This window comes from Saccostrea cucullata, unplaced genomic scaffold (genome assembly GCF_032062105.1).
Source record: "Saccostrea cucullata isolate Sc308-1 unplaced genomic scaffold, CSIRO_AGI_Scuc_v1 ctg10255, whole genome shotgun sequence".
In the NCBI taxonomy this organism is placed as follows: Eukaryota; Metazoa; Mollusca; class Bivalvia; order Ostreida; family Ostreidae; genus Saccostrea; species Saccostrea cuccullata.
In genome coordinates, this window is record NW_026936574.1 from 21,195 (window position 1) to 47,011 (window position 25,817).

At 31.3% G+C, this 25,817-nt stretch overlaps 1 protein-coding gene and 1 non-coding gene across 2 annotated transcripts; both read left to right on the plus strand.

Moving 5' to 3' along the window:
- Window positions 1–16,119: 16,119 nt before the first annotated feature.
- On the plus strand, window positions 16,120–16,191 carry Trnad-guc (transfer RNA aspartic acid (anticodon GUC)). Its single transcript has one exon. It is a non-coding gene; the product is annotated as a tRNA-Asp (tRNA).
- Window positions 16,192–21,705: 5,514 nt separating this feature from the next.
- Window positions 21,706–24,571, plus strand: LOC134245858 (complement C1q-like protein 2). Its single transcript, XM_062728105.1, has 2 exons — window positions 21,706–22,344; window positions 24,120–24,571. Exons 1-2 carry the CDS (start codon window positions 22,185–22,187, stop codon window positions 24,569–24,571), a joined length of 612 nt encoding a protein of 203 aa, XP_062584089.1. The 5' UTR covers window positions 21,706–22,184.
- Window positions 24,572–25,817: the final 1,246 nt, after the last annotated feature.

Sequence of the window (25,817 nt, forward strand, 5' to 3'; positions counted from 1 at the left end):
ATATATATATATATATATATATATATATATATATATATATAAATAATGTTACACAAGAATATATTAGCAAGGAGGAACAATTCAAAAGTGATTGTAATCTCTTGCAGAAGAGCTTATGTAATTAATGATTATCTCGTTAAACAATGTTACCTTAATGTCATTATATGTATATATATAAATTTTTTTTTTGGGGGGGGGGGGCGGTTCTAATTAGATAAATTTTGAACAAACATCTATTGAAATCACAAGAATTTATTTTGAAAAGATTGGTGCTAGTATTTAGAGACTAATACGGATAACAAATATGACTTGAAAGAGCTCTTTTTTAAATAACTTTTAAATACAGTATTTTTTCAAACTTGTTCGTTTCATACAGATAAATTGAATATAAAATTACAATACGGCTAAGGATTTCTTTATAAGAAACTGAAGATTATATAAAAAAACGAACGAATTCACTTTCTATGTTTATCTCTTTTTTTTACAAACAATACAGAGTACAAAACACAAATTCCTGGAAACTTAAAAGGTGGCACTTGGTGCTAAGCCGAGGAAGCTTTTTTCAAGCTGTGTTCTCTTCGGGGTCTCGGCTCAATTACTTTTAAGAGATGGAGTGCTACTCGAACATTCACTCTTACGTAATAATCAGTTAGAATATGTTTTAACGAATTTTGACAAGGCTGTGTTAATACATGTTGGTATAGCGGAGAAAATATATTATTGTCAGCTTTAGGAAAAGTATTCTAAATACAAATAAATCTACCTTAAGTTTGTGTGTCCAGATATTTGAAATATATATGACATGGACAAATTGATATTTAAAAAGAAAAAAAAAAGAAAATAAATAAAAACAACCAAAACACTGTTACATAAAGAATACATCTTCCCTCTATTCATGTATAGATCTGTCAAAAACTATCCAAAATAAAATCACATTTTTAGTTTCATTTATGCGCCTGTACTGCAAGAAATTCTGCTAATTAAACAAAATTTAGTGTTTTGTCACCAACTAACATCTTATAGTAGTTAGTGACTTTGTAACATTGACGTGAGTATAATTGTTCCATGAGACAAGGCCTTTTAAATTCTTATATTTCATCCCTTTGTTCAAGACTATCATTTGATGGATAAATCTTATTTTTTCTTTTATTAGGACAAGGGACACTCTCTCTTTTTGAATCTTTAGAAATGACTTAGTTTAACTTTAAACTTTACTTTCTGATTATCTGCTTTTAAAATTTCTTTTTTTGTTAATTATTCTGCATAATCTATATGTTTTGAGAAGACAGCCATATACATGTATTTTCTGACAGAATGTACATCAAAAAGTAAGCAATTAACATACTTCCTTCTTCCTCCAGATTACATTTTTTTTCAAATTTTTATCTCAATATTAAAATACCTTGTCTTCCATGATGATGAATGCTAATATAAAGTTATCTCATAACTTTATACAGAACGGAAGCATTATGTATGTACATTCCTATATCACACAAAAGTCCTCTCTATAGACCTTTACAAGACAACGAAACGAAAAACATTTTTTGGTTCTCTTTTTACAAGTTAATAGAACTTCAACTCAGTTACGCTCTTGCTAAGGTTTTCCTGTATTGAAACTAAAGAATACAGCTCCTTAATTCAGTTCCTTCTACAAGATGTGTTACGGTTGATGGGTAATGATATTGTAAAATAAACCGTCCATTTTTTAACTACGAGGAGTTATCAAAAAGTTCGTGGACTGAGGATATTAAATAAGTACTGTGTAGCCCGTGTTATCAAAATTTGTAAGGAACATAAAACAACAAAAAGTAAAGAAATGCTGAAAATTCTAGCTTGATATGTCATTAATTGCCAAACCTAACATACCATTACTTAAAAATACATTACTAATTTATTAAAAATAAAGTTTATGATGTGTGGTTCATTCTATGTAGAGAGACAATATGCTAACTAAATATTTTAAAATTCCCTCGTACATGTAATTAATCATCCATCTCAGTAAGAGTACTATAATATAATTTTTTTGGTTAACTTTTGTGAGATCATTGTTGCAATAACATAAGTCTAAAATTAGGAATAATGTGTCTTAATAAAAATGCCTAACTATTCACTTATGGGTAACATAGTTCCAGAAACAGCCATGCAGTTTTTAAAAATTATTCTAAAAACTTGAATCTTTTGTACAAAGTATATGCATTCATAGCTGAGAAAAACCTATAAAATATCATCAGAGGCACCAGAGTTATCTCTACAAAGAACCAATCAGTATACCCGATGTATCGAGAGTTTGTTATTATATTCCTATTGTAAGAATTTTGAAACCAGTAAGATAGATTCGTGATGACAAGAATCAGTGCACATACGGAGATCAATTTTGATCTGCTCCCCGGAACGGTATATCTAGAGGAATGGATCAGAAGTAATGTCTGAAGAAATGTTTCCATCATTCCAAACACACGACTGGCAATGGCTGACCTTGAAAGGGTGGAGGCAGAAATTCCTGCAAGAAATCCCATTGTAAAATATGCCATTATTCCCATAGAACTTATAATCAGAATGAATTCTTGTATAGTAATAGGTTTTATGGAATACCGAAAATGGCCTTTGATTCTGTGCCAACACACGTACACAAACACACATGCACTGAATGCACATAGAATTTCACTAAAGTCTAAGAAAATGATAACATTCTCATTTTTCCACTCATACACAAAATCTAACAGAACAGTTGAGGTAAATATAGGAATATTGAGAGAAATTCCAATAATAACAGCAACTATGTAGGTGCCATCAGGTCTTTTAAAATCAGCTATAAATCTTCTCTCAGAAACAACGTCTGTAAGCTCAGTGTATACATCAGTGGATCGAACTTTTTGGAACTTTTTCACATTTTGCCACAAGGATATAAGAAGCGTCGCTGCAAGAATACAGAATTCTAACTGTGGTGGCATGAAAACGTCAGATATCTTTCTTCTCAACTTTTTCTCTATATCAGAATTTTGGAAGCACGAGAAGTTGTGTCGAATCTCTGTTCTGTTCCCATGTTTAAACAAAGTATAAATAGTTGAGCTATACCATATTGAGAAGATTGCTGCTAGGATGCAGACAATCGAAAAATGAAAGTATATTGTTGATGGCATTTGTGTTGCTTTGTGGTATGTAAGAAGAAGTATTTGTAACAGTATAAATAGCATGTAAAGTAAATTAGCAGATATCAAAAAAAAAAATTACGAGCTAAATCTTCGGTCGTTTTCATCAGGCAGTCCGCATAAACAGCTATGTTTACGCCTAAAAAAGATCACGTTGCCCAATCCAAATATCCACAGGAACAGTAACTGTAAATTAATAGAAGGATAGTTATTTGTACTTCTCAAGCTAGTAACATTCTTTCTATGGAAACTTGAAATCAGTAAGACTACTATGGACAGCAAGCCAAAGATGACACAAACAGTAAACACGGTCCATTTACCCACAGCGAACGTCTCACTCATAGACTCGCCGGCAAATAAAACTCCATAAATAACAAGGATACCCGCAATCATGTGAGATAAGAACAATTTGGATGTAACTTGTCCATCACGATGGTCAGTTCCTACTAAGGTTTCTGGAAATATTGGCTGTAAAAGTATTCTTCCTGCAGAATTGATACGGGCTGCCATTTCAAATATACATGTATATTAAATTTTCCTCACAATACAATCTAAATATATGATTGACATTTCAGTGTTGATACATTTTCCTTGTTTAATCCACCATCGTTAATGTTAACTTCCTTCTCTTTTGAACTTTATCGTCCTTATATAGCCTCAGAAGGTTTTTCGCAATCTTAATAGATATAATCTGTCTTTAAAAATTGTTTTGTCTATATTCCTTCCTGTGATTTATTTAAGTTACATGAACACATTATCTAATCATCTTGATAACTAAATCATCATGTTTTTCATATTTGCTATACTTTTTTGGGATATGTTTATAGGACTAATATGTTATGAATTTATGATTATTTTCAAAAAGTATATAACAGTTAAACATTCAAATGAATTAAAATTATTCAAACTTTGATTATAAAAGTTCTTTAAAATGAGTATAGGTTCCAAGATTTAGAACATATAGGAGTCACAGTGAGGTGAGGAAATATGTCAGTTTTCGAAATTTCTCATTTTTTATGCAAATTTTCATCGATTTTACAGCTAGCACATTTTGTTTCGGAAAATATAGAGCATACGCTTGCCTTACTACCAAAATTATATATTTTGGACACTAATATCAGATGCAGTTCATGTGTAAAAATCTCACATAGGCAAATTGTGTTCTATGTTTTTCGAAGAAAAAAGTATCTCAAATATGATGAAATTCCACCAGAATTGAGGAAATTTTGGAAAATTTCCTACTTCTGCACAATCTAGTGGCTTCCATGTAAGCTTTGAATCTAAATTAGTGCTTGTTTTAAAATAAGTATCATTTTAACTTCTTAAGTACAAACTTTCACAATTTTACCAGTGTTCTGATTTTTATATCAAATATCCAATCGCCGACCACAGCCAGAATTTTCTTCTAAAAACGTTATAAAATAAATTCTGCCTCGTAGGAGTACATAAACATGTCAGCTGATAAAGGAATATAGTTAACACCTATCAGAATTTCAACAACTAGTACAGGTAGAGTAATTCAAACTTAGCTTGGTTGACTGGTCATTGTGTGTCTTTTAATTTCACCTTATGTTTTGGAGGTCCGCGTTTGTTCTGCTCCCATTTTGTTTCGTTTTATGGACTTCTGATCCTGAATACTGTTCGTTATCTCTAGGTCCGCGTTTGTTCTGCTCCCATTTTGTTTCGTTTTATGGACTTCTGTTTTGAATACTTTTCGTTATCTCCATATGTTTCATTTCATGTTTGTTTTTTCGTTTTTCTTTTAAATTTTTGTCTTATGCTTTTGAATTGATTTTTGGGGTTTCCTTCCAAACAATTCTTGTTTGGTTGTTAAATTAAGTTTAATTTTGGAAACAGATGATAGTAAATTTAAAATGATTCCAAATATACATACTATTTGATCCAATCAAATAATTAACACCATTTTCTGAATGTAACTGCAACCTCCGATCGGAGAATGTTTAGTTCCTGGTGAGAAACTGCCACAGAACTGAATACATGTATCAACTGGCAAGGAATGGTTAAGATTTTCTTACCTGTATTCCAGATGCTCTTTGACAATTAAGTGCCTACAACATACAATTCTGCAGAGATATATGAAACGTAAGGTAACCAATGCTATCAATATTAACCAGTTACAAGTACGAAGATATTCATGATTTTTTTTTCATGAAATCTATGGAGATATGGACAAGAATTCAAGCTCAAATGTCCATTAATTAAACAATACAAAATGGAAGCAGAGCAAACAGGGGCATATTAAACATCAGAGGTGGGATCAAGTGCAATTTTATCAGAATGAGTTGTTACCGCTACCACAATATTCATGAACAGTATACAAAGCTTCCAAAAATGTGCCTTTACTTTAACAAATATATTATGACTGTTATCCCGTACTACCAAGAGTTAAAAGAAAAAACAGTGAATTTTTATTTGATCAATATATAGTGTATGTTAGGAATATGCTTCAGTATTAGAAAATTTCAAATCTATTCAGACATTCTTAGTACCTGTAGCTGTACAATATTGAGTGGTATTCTTTCTTGCAGAACATGAATTCCTTTGAAATTATGCATCAAAATGAATTGAAAAACTTATGCATCATAAACTGTCATGAAGAGGAGCATTTTGGATGAAAAAATAAATGAAATAAAAAATTAATCTTTTACGTAAAATTTGGCACTTGTAATTTGATGTACATGTTATAAACAACACTTGTGGCATAAATATTTAATATATATTGTCTGGCATTATTGGCAGAGTAAAATAGTGTTGAAGAGGATTTCTTTCCCGAGTTAATCAATTGAATAGATATTGCTCATTACTCTTGGTATCGAAAATCCCGGATTTTAAAACATGAAAAGAAACATTTCCTTATTGTGAGATAATTTATTGAAAAACATGTGCAATTTTTTTTTTATAAAATAGGAAAATCTCTCCAAATCTGAAGAGTTTATTACTTATACATATATAATTTTAGATACTCTAAAAGTGTTATGTGCTGTAAAGGTGTAATTTTCTAACAAATCTTCAAAGGTTATTGTATTTTTGTTTGAATTCAATCAGCGAGAAATAAATTTTTAATATCAAAGAATGATCATTCCCTCTACCGTTCATATCAAACTTGTGTTTCTTGTCATGATCCGCTTAACGAAATAAAAATCCGTAAACCACTAGGAGTAAAAATAAGTAGCTAACAGTTTGTTTTTAAGACTTCAGTCAACATTCGACCTTTGCTCTTGCAAATGGCCTATTGAATCACTAGTGAGATAAAAACTCTTATATCGATGACAATAGTTCATTGCTACATTAACAAGGAAAATAAAAAAGTACAACTTCCAGAATTGTTCGATAAATTTGTAGACGAATGCAGTAAATTTAGATTGCGTAAGACCACTTTTTGAAGATGCCATCAATGAGTTCTTTCGGAAATTGTAATCGACACTATAAATAAAATAAATGAAATAAAACTTAGTAAGGTATTTAATCTTATGTACTTTTATGCGGTGCAGACACCACAAGAGACTATCCAGATGATGGACATTGCTGGAGACTCCCATTATGTGGAGCGGCAGTTTACAAGTGGAATAAAAGATTTAGAGGAGGAGGAGAATCCATAGAAGATGATGAAAGACTCAAAAGACCTAAGGAAATTGACGTTACCATCATTGACGCCATACGTGACGCAGTGAATGAAGATGAAAGAATAACAATAAGGGACATATCAGAGCTAGTTACCTGCTCAATTTAAACTGTTTATTCAATTATTACAATGGATCGTAATTCTTAAAGCTTCAAATATAGCATTTTAAAAGTAACGTCAACCGAAGTAATATGTTTTTGACGTAACTCATTGTGACATAAGCAAGTTATGTTATACGAAATGAATAAAATCTTTTACCCAATCAAATATGACGTGTTATAACTAAGATTAAATTATTAGAAAATATTTCTTTTTATTAGATGATTATTATTGAATTGCTTAAAAAGAATTTTGCCCGCAAACTTTTGTAACGGTAGTACACATTATTCAGATATTTACACTTATGATGACTGAATTCAAACCATTATTTGGTCGGACTATCAGCAGTCTCGTTATCATCATTTTGTAAGTTCTATGGTCGATACCATGACCTTGTCAGCAAATACAATTTATCATTAAGGCAAATGCTGGCTGACGTTTTTCATACTTATTTTTAGTCCAATTATTTATACAATGAATTGGCGGCGGGTGTGACCTGTCGGCAGGGAATGCTCATTCCTCCATGGCACCCGATCCTACATCTGATGTTTTGGAGGTCCGTCTTTGCTCTGTTTCTATTTTGTATTGTTTTATGGACTTTGATATTGAATACTCTTCGTTATCTCCATATCCTTTATGTAGCAATGAAATGACATTTCTATAATAGTTACAAATTTTTGCGCGAATGTAAAAGATAAGATAAAGTTAAGTTATAGTTGCTTCTTTGCGTCCTATACAGCACCATCAAAAATAATAAAACAACAATATTTTGAGTAGAAAATTACCTTGTCAAAGTACTTCATCGATTTTTTTTTTGTAAAATCATACGAGATTGTTTCTGTATAATTCTATTTTTTATGACTGTAAGAAATAATAATTATAGCAGAGTTTTAAAAAAAACCTCGTGGAACAAATGATAAAGATATTATTAAACAATGCAATCATCTACGGTTGTATGTTATTAATTTTATTTTAAATCTCGACAAACAAGAAAAGTAGTGTCAAACTGAACATAACTGAACAATTTACCCTTGATGTATCTTTTACTAGGCCGGGTATAAAATTAATTTGAATGCCATTTTCAAAACAAAACACGCAAATAAACGTTTTCTGAAGTCATGTTATAATAAGACTACTGTTATGGTTATAAAATATTACGATAAAACGCAAAAAATCAAATCCTACTTGTATTTGTCATGGTTTCAAACATGCCAAATACAGAAAGAACATTTTAAACAATTGGTCATAAAATGTTAACGTGATAAGCTAAGTCTCTGTTATTTACTCAGAGACACACCAGAAAAGGTTTGATTGTATTTACTTTTAATATGTTTGAAACCATTTATATTGGCTATGCCAACTAGCTTGAATTATAGCGATACGTTTTTATGTTATTATGAAAAGCTTATGAATCAGCATTAAATAATAACTTTACAAAAGGTTTTGTATTCTTATCCACATAATTAATATTAGTTCTATAATTGTTGGACAATCATTTCAAAATTTCTTTTTTGTTGTGCCTTTTTAGAGGAAAAAAATTAAAAATAGATATATTTCTTACTAGCTTACTTATCCCTTAACATTGCAGAAAGAGATTAACAAAGGGGAAACATCGTGATCGATTTTAGTGATATTCTTATAGGAAAGCCATATCTGGTAATAATTGTCTCTTAAATATAAAACATGCTGTGCGTAAGTACAATGACGGAGACAAAACAGATAAGAGTTAGCATTGAAGTATAGGAGATTATGCATTTCTTATCAATCACGTAGAAGACACGACAATGTGCACGTGGTTTTTAGTCCTTCTGAGTCTTGCTGTCCATTCCCAAAGCGGTTTTGCTCAGGATTCCAGTTCATTCAATTCCGATGAAATTCGCTTGCTGAAAATACGAGTCGCTCAGCTGGAGAAATATATTGGAAAAGAACAGTTTATTTCAGTCAGTTTAGACAGAACATATGACGTTTCCTCTAGTACATCCAGGAAAGCCGAATATTTTCCTATTATTCAGGAAAATAAATTTCCTTCAACAAGCCAGGAAAATTCAGAAATTAAAAATTGTGACGATCGAATTCAGACCTTAGAGAGGACTGTCCGTTAACTATCAATGGTGATCGCTAGACATACGGTATATAAACAACATTTTCAAAGACTAGAAGAAAGGGTTGAGGAGCAAGAAAGAGTCATTTTTGATTTGAGAATATAAATTTCGGAAAATGAACGTCCTATTCAAAAATATGAAAAAGAAAAAACGCTATTTGAAGGGAAAGGAATAAGAGAATCTACTTTTTCTGGAGAAGTTGGAACTGGAGGGCACGGAATGGGACATGACCATATCAAAGATAACAAAGACAAAAATAATAATCCCGAAGGAACTATAAATCAAAGTAAGGCAGATTTAATTTATAATTCAGTATTTACTTTATTGATGCCGAGCTTACATTAGTAACAATTCGGATTTGTATTTTTTGCATATTCTATAAAAAGGTATGATGATAAACGAAGAACATGAAGCTAATGAACAGTTCAGTCGGAGTAATTTATATTGATTAGGCAGAAATATTACGAATTTTTCAATGAAAATGATAGAAAAGAGAATGTTGTTTTAAAAAAATCTATGATGTCACTTTTATTCTGATTGTTGTATGGACTTTTGATCTTGAATACTGTTCGTTATCTCCATATGTTTCATTTTAGATAATTTTCGATCAGAGAGACTGCTCTCCCCTGTTACAACAACCACTCGTTCGCCCACTTTATCAAAATCCGTTGCATTTTATGCCTATATGCCTCAACACACGCAGACGATATCTGTTTGATATCCTTTGAGATTCGATGTCGCGAAAACCAACGTTGGCCAAGGATATCATTCCCCGTCAGGAATATTCATTGTTCCTGAAAGTGGGATCAATGTCTTTCCTTGGACAATAAGAGTAAACGGTGATGAGCGACAGTCAACACATTTAATGGTGAATACAGATGAAGAAGGAATACTTCACACACTCGCCGCCTCAGGTTCAGACTTGGAGGGGACAGGAATTGTCGTGATACAAGTCAACGCAGGGGATGATGTCTTTGTGAGGACACATGAGTCATGGAATAATGGCGCCATTCGTAGCGACATTGCAGGAAGATCATCATTTTCGGGATGAAAGCAATCCTAAACATCTCACACTATAGGCAGAATTTGAAAACTATAAGTGTTCATGTATTACAAAAACGTGCAATCATATTACAATCTTTATGAATAAATCATTAAATATAATTCATTCAAGAGGATACATATTATCAAACTTTTTTGTCTTAATTTTAAAACGATCCTTTTATCCAATCTAAAATCAATAAGAAAATATGATTTTCAGACAATTAATTCATGATCTTTTTAAGAATATCTATATTCAGAATTAGTAAATATGATGAGATAACGTTTCTCCAAAATCAAATGTCAATTTTGAATATTTTTTATATCCCAAAGAACCAAAATGAAGTTGATCTAACATAAATATATTGGATTCCGAAACTTTATATGAATCCATACAAACAAAGATACAAAGCGGGTTCAGTAAATGTTCATCCAAGCCTCTTTCTTTACTCCTTACGAAGGTATTAATATTAATGATGGAGAAACTTCAAGGGTACTGTTCAACAATATATTCAAGAAGTGGTGTAAATCAGATGTAGATAATTAAAAATTCCAAGGAACCTTTGGAAAATTTGAAATCACAAGATTTTACCAAAATCAACAGCTTAAAAAATTAAGACTTTTCAATTTTATACACAACCATTCCCAATAATAATTTTATGTCCAAGCTTTCTGATATCATTTACAGCTGCATTTTCAACAAAAATGGAACTGGTGAATTTACTTATCTTGTCATTAGTGGTTTGCAAAAAAGTTTTGTTAAAAACCCTCTGACTGTACACGCAAGTACTCTGAAGTTATGATAAAAAATATGCTTGAGTTTCTGATTGACAATATCTATGTAGTTTTTGGAGTCCAGGTCTTCCAATAATCTATTGGAATTCCAATGGGTACCAATTGCACCCCGTCATAAGAAGACCTATTTTTGTAAAACGCATTTGTGCAAAATCGTATGCGTGAAACGAAGAAAACACTTGCTGTGCCCTTCAACTCGACATTTAGATATATCGACTACGTATTTTCTTTCGGTAATTTGATAATTTTTATTTTTATGGCGATACGATATATTCTGTTGAGGTTTAGATTAAAATACTACACATATGTTTCATATTTGGATATTTAGATAGAAAAAGTTGCTAAAGGTAATCTTACAATCAAGCTCTATGATTAACGTAATGACTTTAACTTTTCTATCGACAACTTCTCTTACTTTTGCAGCAACATAGTTTATATATCTCAATTTATTCGATACGCAGGAGCATGGTCTATGTATGAATAATTTCTAAAAGGAGGAACATTTTTGACAAACAAGTTGATGAAACAAAAATATCAGCAGCCCCGTTATTTTCATCATTTCGTAAGTTCTATGGCCGATCCAATGTTATCTTGTCAGTAATCACAATTTATTATTGAGTCAAATGCTGACTGACGTTTTTCATACTAACTGTTAGTCCATTATTCATACATTGAATGGATAATGTTTTTTCCCTTTATTTCCCGATCAAGAATTCATTCGATGAAATATGAACGCAACGAACAATGATCATTTTCAACATCAATTTATCAATACAATATTTGAGCAGAACCAACGCTGTCTATGAAAAGACAGGTGGGATCATGTGCATTTGGAGATTTGTCACTACCTACCGACCAGTCACACCAGTCCTGTACTCTTTGTCATGATCGTCAGAATGGAAAATCCGAATACAATCTAGTGTGAAAAAATGGACTAACAATCTGAAGGAAAAACGTCAGTCAACTATCGACTTTACGATTGTATTTGAAGAAATGACGATTCTGTCGGCAAAAACGTGCAAAATTTTGACTTGTACCATCAACTTATTTGGCAATAGCCTGGATCGTCTTAGAAATTTTTAAGAGGCAGAAAATCCTCGCGAATATCGTGTCATCTGGGAGACATAAATTTTACATACAGATTATAATGTACATCGTTTAATACTAAATTATTCAAAAAAAGTTGACGATAGTAAAGTTAAAGTGATATATACGTAGATAACGATCAGTTTTCTAGTCCATTAAACAATACAATTTTTAGCGGAGCAAACACGGACCTTTAAAACATCAGAAATGGGATTAGTTTACATGGACGAGTGATCATCCCCCGCCGACCGGTCATAAACGCTGCACACTATTTGTCGTGATTGGAAAATAACGGATAAATAAACTTTAATGTGTAAAAAATAGATAAAATTCATCCAACATTTGACTTAATGATAAATTGTATTTGCTGATAAGGTCATTGTATCTACAATAGAACTTACGAAATGATGACTTATAGCGAAAATTTTCTTGTTATATCAACTTGTTTGTAAATAACTTACCTTGTTTTAGAAACCGTATGCTCCTAATTCCATTGTACTGTATAAATGATCTTTTGAGCTTATATTCTTATTAATCCCTCCATGCAGTTATTTATGGAGAGGATAAAAAACTCAATGTTGCCGTCAGGTCGACAGCTACAAACATTGACTACGTTTTAGAAATTAACAATATTTACTTCTGTACATATGTTGACCTGATATTTCCAAACGACTTAAAAAAGACGCCACATCTTTTTCATATTTAAATGTCATACTGACTATGGATGATAAGAATTAATTAACAACTAATTAGTAAATTCTATATCAAACGAGATGAATTTAGCTTTGCCTTCGTCAACTTATTTTATTTTTATAGTTATGTTCCATTATCACCTGCAATATCTATGCTGTTTTTGGAGACAGAAAAACGATTGAAAAATTAAAGTCATCTCGTTTTGTCATTAAGCTTGGTTGTTGGATAACCAGTAATTTTTTTTTTCAAGTAAAATATCCAAATATGAAACAGGTTTTCAGACTATGTGGTATCTTTTATTTCTATCTCACCGGGATATATTGTATCGACATAAGAATGAAAGTTACCATTGTTAATTGATAATACGTCGTCGATATATCTAAATATCGAGTTGAAAGCCGCAGCAACTGTTTTCTTGTTTTCAAGCATAAGATTGTAGACATATTCTACCAGGTACTTCCTATGAATACAAAATAGCTTTGCTAATAACGGGGCGCAATGGTAATTCCAATAGATTGTTGGAAGACCTAGTCTCCAAAAAAAAAAAAAAATAAATATTGTCAATCAGAAACTCAAGGATCTTTCTGATGTAAATTTCAGAGTCCTTGTGTTTTAAATCAGAATGTTTTTTAACAAAATAATTTTGCAAACGACCAATGACAAGCTCAGAAAATTTACGAGTCCATTTTTATTGGAAAAAGCAGCTGTCTATGATATTAAAAAAAACCCTTGACTTTAATATATCGTGTAAAATGGTTGCGTATAAAGTTGAAAAATCGTAAGTTTTTAAAGGCCGAGGTTTTCAACCGGTCGGTTTTCCTTGTTTGGTATGGGGTGGAGCCCCGAGGGAACGACGCTGGCTTGTATATAGCTATACTATAGGGAAACAGTTTACTGTTAATAATAACATGTCATGTCAAACTAGAAATGTTATATACTTATAACATGTTCCGGTTGCGGGGAACTATATATCGGCGAGACGGGAAGTACCTTACGGGAAAGGATCAGAGTACACAAACAACAAATAAACGTACCGCATTATCGCAAACTCAAAGTCAGTGAACACTTAGACGTGTGCGGAAATAGAACTTTTACTGTCTTTCCATTTCATAAACTGCACAACTCTAACACAATCGAAAGACGTGATAAAGAAAGACATTTTATAAGGACTTTCAAACCTAAATTAAATAGTTTAATGTAAAAGAATTGTTTCTTTACATGTAAATTATGTTACTGAGTCACGTTTATTGCTTTTTTATTGTATGCTTTGTTAATGCATTGTTCTGTGAAAGTACGGGAAAAATATGACGTCAATCAAAGACTTGTTAACGTTAAGTTATTATGACGTCACAATAGACGTTACCATGAGTATTGTAAAACATCATGAAGAAGAAATGAAAGCGCTTATGTTTTACTCGTTCTCTGTGTTTTTATTTATTTAAAATAATTTTCATATAGCTATACCTATATACACAGGATGTTACCTGAGTGTATTACCTGCATGCGTTGTAAAACAAAGACTTTTTGTCATGTGTATCTCATGAATTGAAATGCATGAAATAAAGCATTGCGGAAAGAATCCTTCTCACTTTGTCATAAATATTCTAATAATTCGACAATTTTAGTATACTGTGTGTTTCTTAATCAAAATCTGTCGTTGTAATCTGGAGACAAAAAGGGAACTAATTCAAATTATACGTCAGTCAAGTAGGCAAAAAGAAAGAAGAAAGTGGATCATAAATATTAAGTCTCTCGGTAATTTTTTTTTCTATTTATTTATTTTTTCGTCTTATTACAAATATATTAGAACAATATAAAGTATTTTTTGTCCATGTCATTTACTCACACTTTCTTACTCACAAATAAATAAAAAAAAAGTCTCTCGGTAAATAACAATTAAACTTAGAAACGATGATTTGAGAATAAACTGTTGAAATAGAAATACACATGTACAGTAGACTAAATAAATATATTTTAAAGATAAACCCTACTCGATTTACCTATAACGCATTCAATGATACTAGCTTCAAACGCAGGTCGGTTTTTTTGTTAGTTATGGAGGAATAAATAAATGTACGTTAACTCATATTTTAACACTGAAATTATAATAATCGATTATAATCGTGGAATGAACCCCCCCCCCCCCCCCTTGAAAATTAAAATTGTAATATATAGGCACGATTTTTCTAATCATTTATTTAATCATTTGATAGCTTGATTGTATTTATGGGATATTAAAAAAAATTAAAAAAAAAGAAAGCTTTGATTGCTTCTTTATCACGTTGGCATACGCGGTAGACATAAAAACTATATTAATTCAATTGTCGATACCATATTTAGACAAGGTACACAAGATATACACAACGTTCAACATGGCCACCTCTAATCTCCATTTTCTCTTAACTTTCAATATAATGCAATGCCTATAAAAATTAATATTTATAAATTGGTATTTATTAGTCTTTGAGAAAATAGTAAATGGATAGCAAATTTTCAATGTATTCAGAAAATTAATCAAAATGTATTGAATAATGTTTCAGCAATTTTTGTTATTTAAACAAAAATATTTTTACACACTTTAAATAAAATTTTAAATCATTTGGGATATAACCGTGAAAGAAAGAAACCCTTTACAACACAGTACAATTAAAACATTAACTTATCATGAAATTTGAAGTTGTTAATAATTCTTAAAAGTGTTTTTTGCTTCTTAGTAAGTGCACAATGGTATAATGAATGGTTACATTAACTCGAAAAATTTTCCTGATCTTTGTATTCAAATAAACATATACATAAGAATTAAAATCGTTCCAAATGTGAAAGAAAATACTGCTATTTTTTTTTCAAAACTACATATACTTTTTTAAAAGAAGAATTTTAAATGTAGATTTGCTGTACAGCATGCACGAATCATATATTTAAAAACATTTGTGTTTATAATCAACAGGTTCAACATTTTTGTGGCACCTTTTTAATAAACTACTTGAAGAACTGAACACACTTTTTATTTTGTTATGGGATTTGTGTCATCGACCGATGCTTTCATTACTTTCTGAGAGATATGTTTACGATATCTTCTTTGGCCGCCTTGGAATAAAATACTTTCATTAAGGCTTTATCAAATACTTTTTAATCATTAATATGTTGAATTGACAAAGATTAATGAAAACAAATAAATAGAGAGATTAAAGATATGTATAGAACTGAAAGAATCAGTGTTTACTGTAGCAGACCTTCTTAATTAAATTAATACCACACGTGGCTTTTTTAAAAATAAAAAGTAACTTTTAAAATAATAAAAACATAAATTATTTTTTTAAAAACAAATCAGGTCTGATACTCTTGACCTCATAATATTTGCCACAAATTAGAAAATGATTCAATAAAAGTGGCAGTCGCATTTTTCTTTCATGTAATCTGTTACCTAAGTATGAATAAATTATCATCATATTTTATCATTTTATAAGTTGATCCTAGTATTAAATACTATAGTGTTCAGAAAAAATATAACTCCTCGGTAGTATAGTGGTAAGTATCCCCGCCTGTCACGCGGGAGACCGGGGTTCGATTCCCCGCCGGGGAGGAGTATATTTTTAGATATATTATACATACGTGAATACATATATTAGATTTAAGGACAACCGAAGCCATGAAAATAACTCTTAAAATTATTATTTTTTGTAAAAAAAGGTCTCAAATTAAAGCTTGAAATTAAAGACATTTGAATCAACAATTTTATACATCTGAATATGGTTCAAGGATCTTTGAAAACTAGGAAAGGGTATCCTCTATAAAAGTGAAAAAAACCATATATACAGGTTAAGAGAAATTGGATTTTTTTAATCCAGCCTAGGATACCGATGCTTATTGACTTTATATGAATAGGGAAGTGATATTTGATGTCTTGCAATAATAGAACAAGCTTTTATACAATGTGTCATGTAATAATTGAGGGGAAAAGAAGCTATCTAGAATACCTAAAAAGTATTAAAAACATACAATTTCTCTGAAAGCCAGGATACCTACCTTTTTTTACCATAAATTATTTTTGTTGACCAATGTTTAATTAGAAAATGCATAATTGATGTAGGTAGAGCGGAGAAAATATATTATTGTCAGCTTTAGGAAAAGTATCCTAAATACAAATAAATCTACCTTAAGTTTGTGTTCCAGATATTTGAAATATATATGACATAGGCAAATTGATATTTAAAAATTTCTGAGTCAAAAAAAAAAAAGAAGAAAACAAATAAAAACAACCAAAAACACGACAGCTGTTACATACAGAATACATCTTCCCTCTGAACTATTCATGTATAGGGGTGCCAAAAATATCCAAAATAAAATCACATTTTTATTTTATTAAATAAAACACCATGTACTCTTAGAATGGATTTATTAGGCGCTTATACTGCAAGAAATTCTGCTAATTAAACAAAATTTAGTGTTCTGTCACCAACTAACATCTTTCAGTTGGTTACTTTGTATCATTGACGTGAGTATAATTGTTCCATGTGACAAGGCCTTTTAATTTCTTATATTTTATCCCTTTCTTCAACACTATCATTTGATGGATAAATTCTACTGTTTTCTTTTATTATGACAAGGGACACTCTCTCTCTTTTTGAATCTTTAGAAATGACTTAGTTTATCTTTAAACTTTACGTTCTGATTACCTGCTTTTTAAATATCTTTTTTTTTTGTTAATTAATCTGCATTATCTATGTGTTTTGAGAAGACCGCCATATACATGTATTTTCTGACAGAATGTACTTCAAAAAGTAAGTAATTAACATACTTCCTTCTTCCTCCAGATTACATTTTTTTTTCATATTTTTATCTCAATATAAAAATACATTGTCTTCCATGATAATGAATGCTAATATAAAGCTATCTCATAACGTTATACAGAACGGAAGCATTATGTATGTACATTCCTATTTCACACAAAACTTCTCTGCATAGACCTTTACAAGACAACGAAATGAAAAACATATTTTTGTTCTCTTTTTACAAGTTAATAGAACGTCAACTCAGTTACGCTTTTGCTAAGGTTTTCCTGTATTGAAACTAAAGATTACAGCTTCTAAGTTCATTCCTTCTACAAGTATCCGTCTTTTAATTTGAAAAAAAAAATCATTATAAATAAATGCAAACATATTTTTGAGTTAGTTTTGATGGGTAATGATATTGAAAAAACGTCTGTTTTTTAAATACGAGGGGCTATCCAAAAGTTCGTGGACTGAGGCTATAAAATAAGTACTGTGTAACCCGTGTTATCAAAATTTCCAAGGAACATAAAACAACAAAAAGTAAAGAAATGCTGAAATTTTAGCTTGATATGTCATTAATTGCCAAACTAGACATACCATTACTTACAAAAACATTACTTATTTATCAATAAATAAAGTTAATGATATCTGGTTTATTCTTTTGAGAGAAAAATATGCTAACCAAATATTTTAAAATCCTGTCGTAGATGTAATTAATCCTCCATCTCAGTAAGAGTACTATAATATAATTATTTTTGGTTAACTTTTGTGAGATCAATGTTGAAATAACATAATTCTAAAATTAGGAATAATGTGTCTTAATAACAATGCCAAAATATTCACATATGGGTATCATAGTTCCAGAAACAGCCATGCAGTTTTTTAAAATTAGTCTAAATACTTGAATCTTTTGTACAAAGTATATGCATTCATTGCTGAGAAAAACCTATAGAATATCATCAGAGGCACCAGAGTTATCTCTACAAAGAACCAATCAGAATATCCGATGTATCGAGAGTTTGTTATTATATTCCTATTGTAAGAATTTTGAAACCAGTAAGATAGATTCGTGATGACAAGAATTAGTGCAAATACGGAGATCAATTTTGATCTGCTCCCTGAAACGGTACATCTTGAGGAATGAATCAGAAGTAATGTTTGAAGAAATGTTTCCATCATTCCAAACACACGACTGGCAATGGTGGACCTTGAGAGGGTGGAGCCAGAAATTCCTGCAAGAAATCCCATCGTAAAATATGCCATTATTCCCATAGAACTTATAATTAGAATGAATTCTTGTATAGTAATAGGTTTTATGGAATACCGAAAATGGCCTTTGATTCTGTGCCAACACATGTACACGACGGCACATGTACTGAATGCACATAGAATTTCACTGAAGTCTAAGAAAATTATTACATTCTCATTTTCCCACTCATATACAAAATCTAACAGAACTGTTGAGGTAAATATAGGAATATTGAGAGAAATTCCAATAATAACAGCAACTATGTAGGCGCCATCAGGTCTTTTAAAAACAGCTCTAAATCTGCTCTCAGAAACAACGTCAGTAAGCTCAGTGTATCGAACTTCTTGGAACTTTATCCCATTTTGCCACAAGGATACGAGAAGCGTCGCTGCAAGAATACAGAATTCTAACTGTGGTGGCAGGAAAACGTCAGATATCTTTCTTCTCAATTTTTTCTCTATATCAGAATTTTGGAAGCACGAGGAGTTGTGCCGAATCTCTGTTCTGTTCCCATGTTTAAACAAAGTATAAATAGTTGAGCTATACCATATTGAGAAGTTTGCGGCTAGGATACAGACAATCGAAAAATGAAAGTATATTGTTGATGGCATTCGTGTTGCTTTGTGGTATGTAAGAAGAAGTATTTGTAACAGTATAAATAGCATGTAAAGTAAATTAGCAGATATCAAAAATAAATTACTAGATAAATCTTCGGTCGTTTTCATCAGGCAATCCGCATAAACAGCTATGTTTACGCCTAAAAAGATCACGTTGCCCAATCCAAATATCCACAGGAACAGTAGCTGTAAATTTATAGAAGGATTGTCATTTGTACTTCTCAAGCTAGGAACATTCTTGTTTCCATGGAAACTAGAAATCAGCAAAATCACTATGGACAGCAAGCCAAAGATGACACATACAGTAAACACTGTCCATTTACCCACAGCGAACGTCTCACTCATAGACTCGCCGGCAAATAAAACTCCATAAATAACAAGGATACCCGCAATCACGTGAGATAAGAACAATGTAGATGTAACTTGTCCTTCACGATGGCCAGTTCCTACGATCGTTTCTGGAAATATTGGCTGTGAAAGTAGTCTTCCTATAGATTTGATACGGGCCGCCATTTCAAATATACATGTATATGTATATTAATTTTTTTTGCCACAATTTTTAGCCAAATATACGACAGAAATTTCAGTGTAGATACATTTTCCTTGTTTAATCTACTATCCTTAATGTTAGCTTCCTTCTCTTTTGAACTTTATCGTCCTTATATAGCCTCAGAAGGTTTTTCCCAATCTTAATAGATATAAGCTGTCTTTTATAATTGCTTTGTCTATACTCCTTCCTGTGATTTATTTAAGTTACGTGAACACATTATCTAATCATCTTGATAACTAAACCATCGGGTTTTCATATTTGCTATACTTTTTTGGGATATGTTTGTAGGACTAATATGTTATGAATTTAAGATTTTTTTCAAAAAGTATATAACAGTTAAACATTCACTTCAATTAAATTATTCAAACTTTGATTTTAAAAGTTCTTAAAAAAGTTTAAAAGATAAGGTAGCTAAAAGGTAATAAGGACGCGTGTTTCTTATGATTCTATCCAATACATGATATTACAAATCATAGGGAAAATGTTTTATTTAAAAAAGCACCCAAACCTGATTGTTTACAAATTTAAGAACCATCAAGATATTTGTAGTATAGTTCATGACAAGAAAGCAAAGAAAGTACAAGATAGGGTAAGACCAGTATTTGGTCCCCGATTTTGGGTGTCTTTCAGAATGATCTATACGAGATTGTTTCTCTTCAGTAGTTTTTTTTTTTAATGTCTATTAGAAATAATAATTATATCAGAGTTTTGAACAGACCTCGTAGTACAAATGATAAAGATATCATTAAACAATGCGATCATCTACGGCTGTATGTTATTAACCTTTTTTTAAACCTTGACAAACAAGAAAATTACTGTCAAACTGAAAGTAACTGAACATTTTACTTTTGATGGTTCTTTTAATAAGCCGAGTATGAAATTAATTTGAATGCCATTTTCAAAACAAAACACACAGATAAACGTTTTCTGAAGTCACGTCATAATAAGACTACTGACATGCTCATAAATTATTACGATAAAACGCATCGTCTCAAGCTAAGGTCCAGAGTCCGCATAGCTCTCTCCTACCCGTGGCTGCTTGATCACAAAAAAGTGTTGTAATCTTGAGTATTTACGCCTCTCTATTTTGACGTCATATTCAGTCAGTGGAAAGTTTTGTTTCCATCGCATTTGAAATCAACAACTGACGTCAACAGTATACAAAAAACATTTCCTATACTGCGATTGGACATTGAAAGGTCGCGATAAAGTTCATCATCCGACTATGCTTTACTCGCATTGGTCAATTTTTTAATGAGCTACGAAGAATTCTCTCCTCGTTCAACCACGGCCAGAATGGGAGAGGATCGTACGTTTTGACCGTGGTTTGCGACGATGGATAAAACGCAAAATGCATTTGTAATGGTTTCAAATATGTCAAATATAAAAGAACAGTTTTAAACAATTGTTGCTCATCAATTAAAATGCTAACGAAATAAGTCAGTATTTTCACTTAATGACACATAAAAAAAATGTTTGATTGTATATATTTATAATATGATTGGCACCTTTTGATCTATGACCAACTAGCTGGAATCATAGCGATATGGTTTGATGTTATCATAAAAAGTTTTTGAATCAGCATTAAAAAATAACTTAACAAAAGGATTCTTATTCTTATCCAAAAAATTAATATTAGTTCTATAATTGTTCAATTAACATTTAGAAATTTCTTTTTGTCGTGCCCTTTTAGAAGAAATAAATTAAAGGTAAATATATTTTTACTAACTTACTTACTCCTTAACAGTGCACAAAGAGATTAACAAAGGGCTAGCATCGTGATCCTTTTTAGTGGTATATCTGAAGGAGAGCAATATCTTTATGTCATTGTCTGTTAGATATGTCGTAAATGTAAGTGTTATATAACTGAGACAAAACAGATAAGAGTTAGCATTAAAATATAGGAGGTTATGCATTTCTTATCAATCACGTAGAAGACATGACAATGTGCACGTGGGTTTTTGGCCTTCTCAGTCTTCTTGTCCATTTCCAAAGCTGTTTTGCTCAGGATTCCAGTTCATTTAATTCCGATGAAATTCGCTTGTTGGATAAAAGAGTCGGTCAGCTGGAGAAATATATTGGAAAAGAACAGTTTATTTCAGTCAATTTAGACAGAACAAATGACGTTTCCTCAAGTACACCCAAGAAAGCCAAAAATTTTCCTAATATTCAGGAGAATAAATTTCCTTCAACAAGTCAGGAAAATTCAGAAATTAAAAATTATGAAGATCGAATTCTGAACTTAGAGACGACTGTCCGTGAACTATCAAAGATGATTTCTAGACAAACAAAAGATAATCAACGTTTTTAAAGACTTGAAGCAAGGGTTGAGGAGCAAGATAAAGTCATTTTTGATTTAAAAGACAGATTTCTGAAGAGGAACATCCTATGCAAAAGTATGAAAATGAAGAAAAGTTTTCTGAAGGCAAAGGAATAAAAGGATTTACTTTATCGGAAATAGATGACACTAGAATGCACGAAATGAGAAATGGCCACATCAAAGATAACGAAGACAGAAATACATATTCCGAAGGAACCATCAATAAAAGTAAGGCAATATCAACTTTACATTTAATCTTTACTTTTACTGATACCGAGATAATTATTGAACGTATTTGGCATTGTACTTCTTGCATATTCTTTATTAACGGTAATGATTTGTTAATCCAATGAAAAAAGGTGAAGATTAAGATCGGAGATCGAGCTTTACAAATTACAGCCAATACAAATCTTGAACAGGGCATAAGACAAAGGCTTTACGAGGTAGGGTCAGGTGCCTAGGAAGAATTGCCATCTCTAAAACAGAAAAATGTTATTTTCTCCCTATATAATCATTTAGCTGACAAGTTTCATACCAACTGATATTCCTTTGATTTCATACAATTTCTAAATCTTACCAAGGAACATATTTTTTTCCGGTAAGGTAGATATTAAAAGCAGGGAGTCCAGTTAACAGAGAATGCTTTTCACCTCTTATTCACCTGAACCCGTTACTACAATACTTTGGGGTCGGGGTTTTAATTACCGGCCGCCAGGAGGCGGTCGGTTATATGATATGAAAGTTTTAAGTCGCTGTGCGTTTCTGCGGAGTTAACAATTTAAATAAAAATATTCAACATTATCAATATTAAACAAAGATTGTCTAAATGTTTAGAAAAAGCACAATAATCGTAAAATTAAATTTTATAAATAATGGGGTAAATATTTCATCCAATCCTGATTGACAAACTCTGATATAACTGAAGTGCGGAGAAAATTAGTACGAGTGTTAGGCATAGTCAAAAACAAAGACCGCGTTGTAAATCAACAATTTTACTTTCTCTTTTTAAAACAGGATCTGCTGTATTTATTTGAAATGAAGTGTATATTTAAAAAATTCCTATGGATGTTTTTAAAAAATATGATGAAATATTGATTTCTTAAAAGCAAAGAATATTACGACATGTTAGTCCAGGAGACTAGGATAGAGCGCGTTTTACAATGTGCCAAACATTTTACCGCCACATCTCAATTGAACGAGAAGAAATGTAGTGGTGGATCTAGAAGGCGTTGGGGGGGGGGGGGTAACATCCTCTTAGAGAGAGCGAGGAGTCCCACATATTATATATTTGTTGCGTTTTTATTAAGGTAAAACTATAGCTAAGTTTAAACTTTAGTTTTGTACGTTTTATGTAAAAACTACTTAAACAGCAAACTCACCAGAGTTCGTCAAGTTGTACCAAACTGAGTGCAGAGACGCAGAGGACTATGCACAGTTTATAATGCCTATACATGTAATAATTGTACATGCATTATGCATGAAGAAAATCGGCATTGTCGCATGCATTTTTTTTTTCGTGTCACGAGGATATTTTAACAGATAAATATAAGAAATTAAAAAAAAAACCAACAAATTTCAGTTTCTAAAATAATTTCAACAGTTATATAAATTGGTTTGCGGCCGATTTTTGACGCTTGCGTCAATATGTTTCTTGTTTATAACTAGTTTACTATTTGTAGTGTTTGTGGGTTTATTTACCGGATTATCACTGTTGACCTCTGAAACAGGGAAAAATGATGTATATGTAATTGCAGTTCGGAAGAAATTATTGATAAATAACTCTTGATAATGGTATTATGAACCACTGTAGATAAATGATCTCTTTATCTCTCTCATATCTGATCAGTAAATTTCTACTGATTAGTTGGTTTCTTAATTTCTATTCATTCAAATTTCTTGACACTGATTAGGCAGAAATATATGGAAATTCTTCAATGGAATCTATGGTAAAGGATTTGTATTTTTAACTCTCTTTTTGTCACTTTTAGATATTTTTCTTTCAGAGAGATTGCTTTCCCCTATTACAACAACCTCTGGCTCACCAGCTTTATCAAAAATCGTTGCATTTTATGCCTATATGTCTCAACATACGCAGTCAATATCTGTTCAATATCCTTTGAGATTCGATGTCGTGAAAACCAACGTTGGAAACGGATACCATTCCCCAACAGGAATATTCATTGTACCTGAAAGTGGTATCTATGTCTTTTCTTGGACAATAAGAATTTATGGGGGTAGGCGACACGCTACACAGTTAATGGTAAATACAGATGAAGTAGGAATAATTCACACACACCTTGTAGGTGATTCAGACTTCGAAGGAACAGGAATTGTCGTGATACAAGTCAACGCAGGAGATGACGTCTTTGTGAGGGCACATGCGTCCTGGAATGTTGGTGCTATTCGTAGCGACATTGCAGGAAGAACATCATTTTCGGGATGGAAACTATCCTAACTATCTTAAACTCTTAACTTGAATTCTGGTCATACTTGCATTATTTTCGAATAAGTTTTATTGTGTACGAGGGTTGTGTAAAAAGTTCGTGGACAATAACATTTTTGTTAAAATAAATGGTTCTATATGCATCTATTATAAATCAAATAATTTCTTATACAATCCAAGTCAGAATGATTTAAGTTTTATAGATGAAGCTTAATGTGTCAAAACTCAACAGAGAAAGCGACATTGGCCGTCCAAACAGGGCAGAGTCCGATAAAAATATAAGTTTTGATACGGTGTAAACGATGTAAGAGACAAAAAATTTCTTAAAACAACTCAATATTATTGAAATATATTTCGTGTATCAATCTGCAATTTGGCATATACGATTTTGTTAAATAAATGATTAAATAAAAAATAAACATTCTGACTTGTTTTTTCATAAGAAATATTTTAACATACAGCAGATCTATATAAAACCACTTTTTTTCTACAAAAAACGGCATTATTTTCGAACTTTTAGGACAACCTCGTACATGTATTGCCAATACGTGCTAAATAAAATAATTAAATGTTTTCAAAAAATTATTAATGATTGGCATGATTTTAAACCAAACATCTCAACAAAAAAAGAAACAAAAAAAAAAAAAAAAAAAAAAAAACAAACAAACAAACAAACAAACAAAAACACATATAATTGAAGGCAAATGATAAATTTAAAAATAAGATTTTGAAGCCATGAATTAATTATTTATTTGAGAGTTTCCAGATTTAAGATTAATATATGAAATGTTAGGATAATGAACAGTACTCAATCTAAAAAGTCATTTGAAACCTATATATATAATTTAATTTTGTTTGTAACACGTCATTTGATTGGGTAAAAGATTTTATCCATTTTGTATAACATAACTTGCCTACTAGTATGTTACAATGAGTAACGTCAAAAACGTATTACTCCGATTGACGTTACATTTAAAATATTCTAAATTTGAAGCCTTTTACAGGAGGAAGAAATGTCTCATTGTCTACATTGAAATTGCATGATAAAGAATGAAGCTTATTTCAACTTTTGTTATACGATATAACATAAATTGGGGAAGTAAACGCTTCCTTATAAATTGCTTTGCGGTTAATAAAGTGTAAACTGCCTCATGTTATGTTATATCGTATAACATAATTTGGAATAATCTTCTTTCCCTCTGGAGCATAGCAAACAGGGAACACTATAAACATCAGAGATGGGATCAGGTACCAAAGA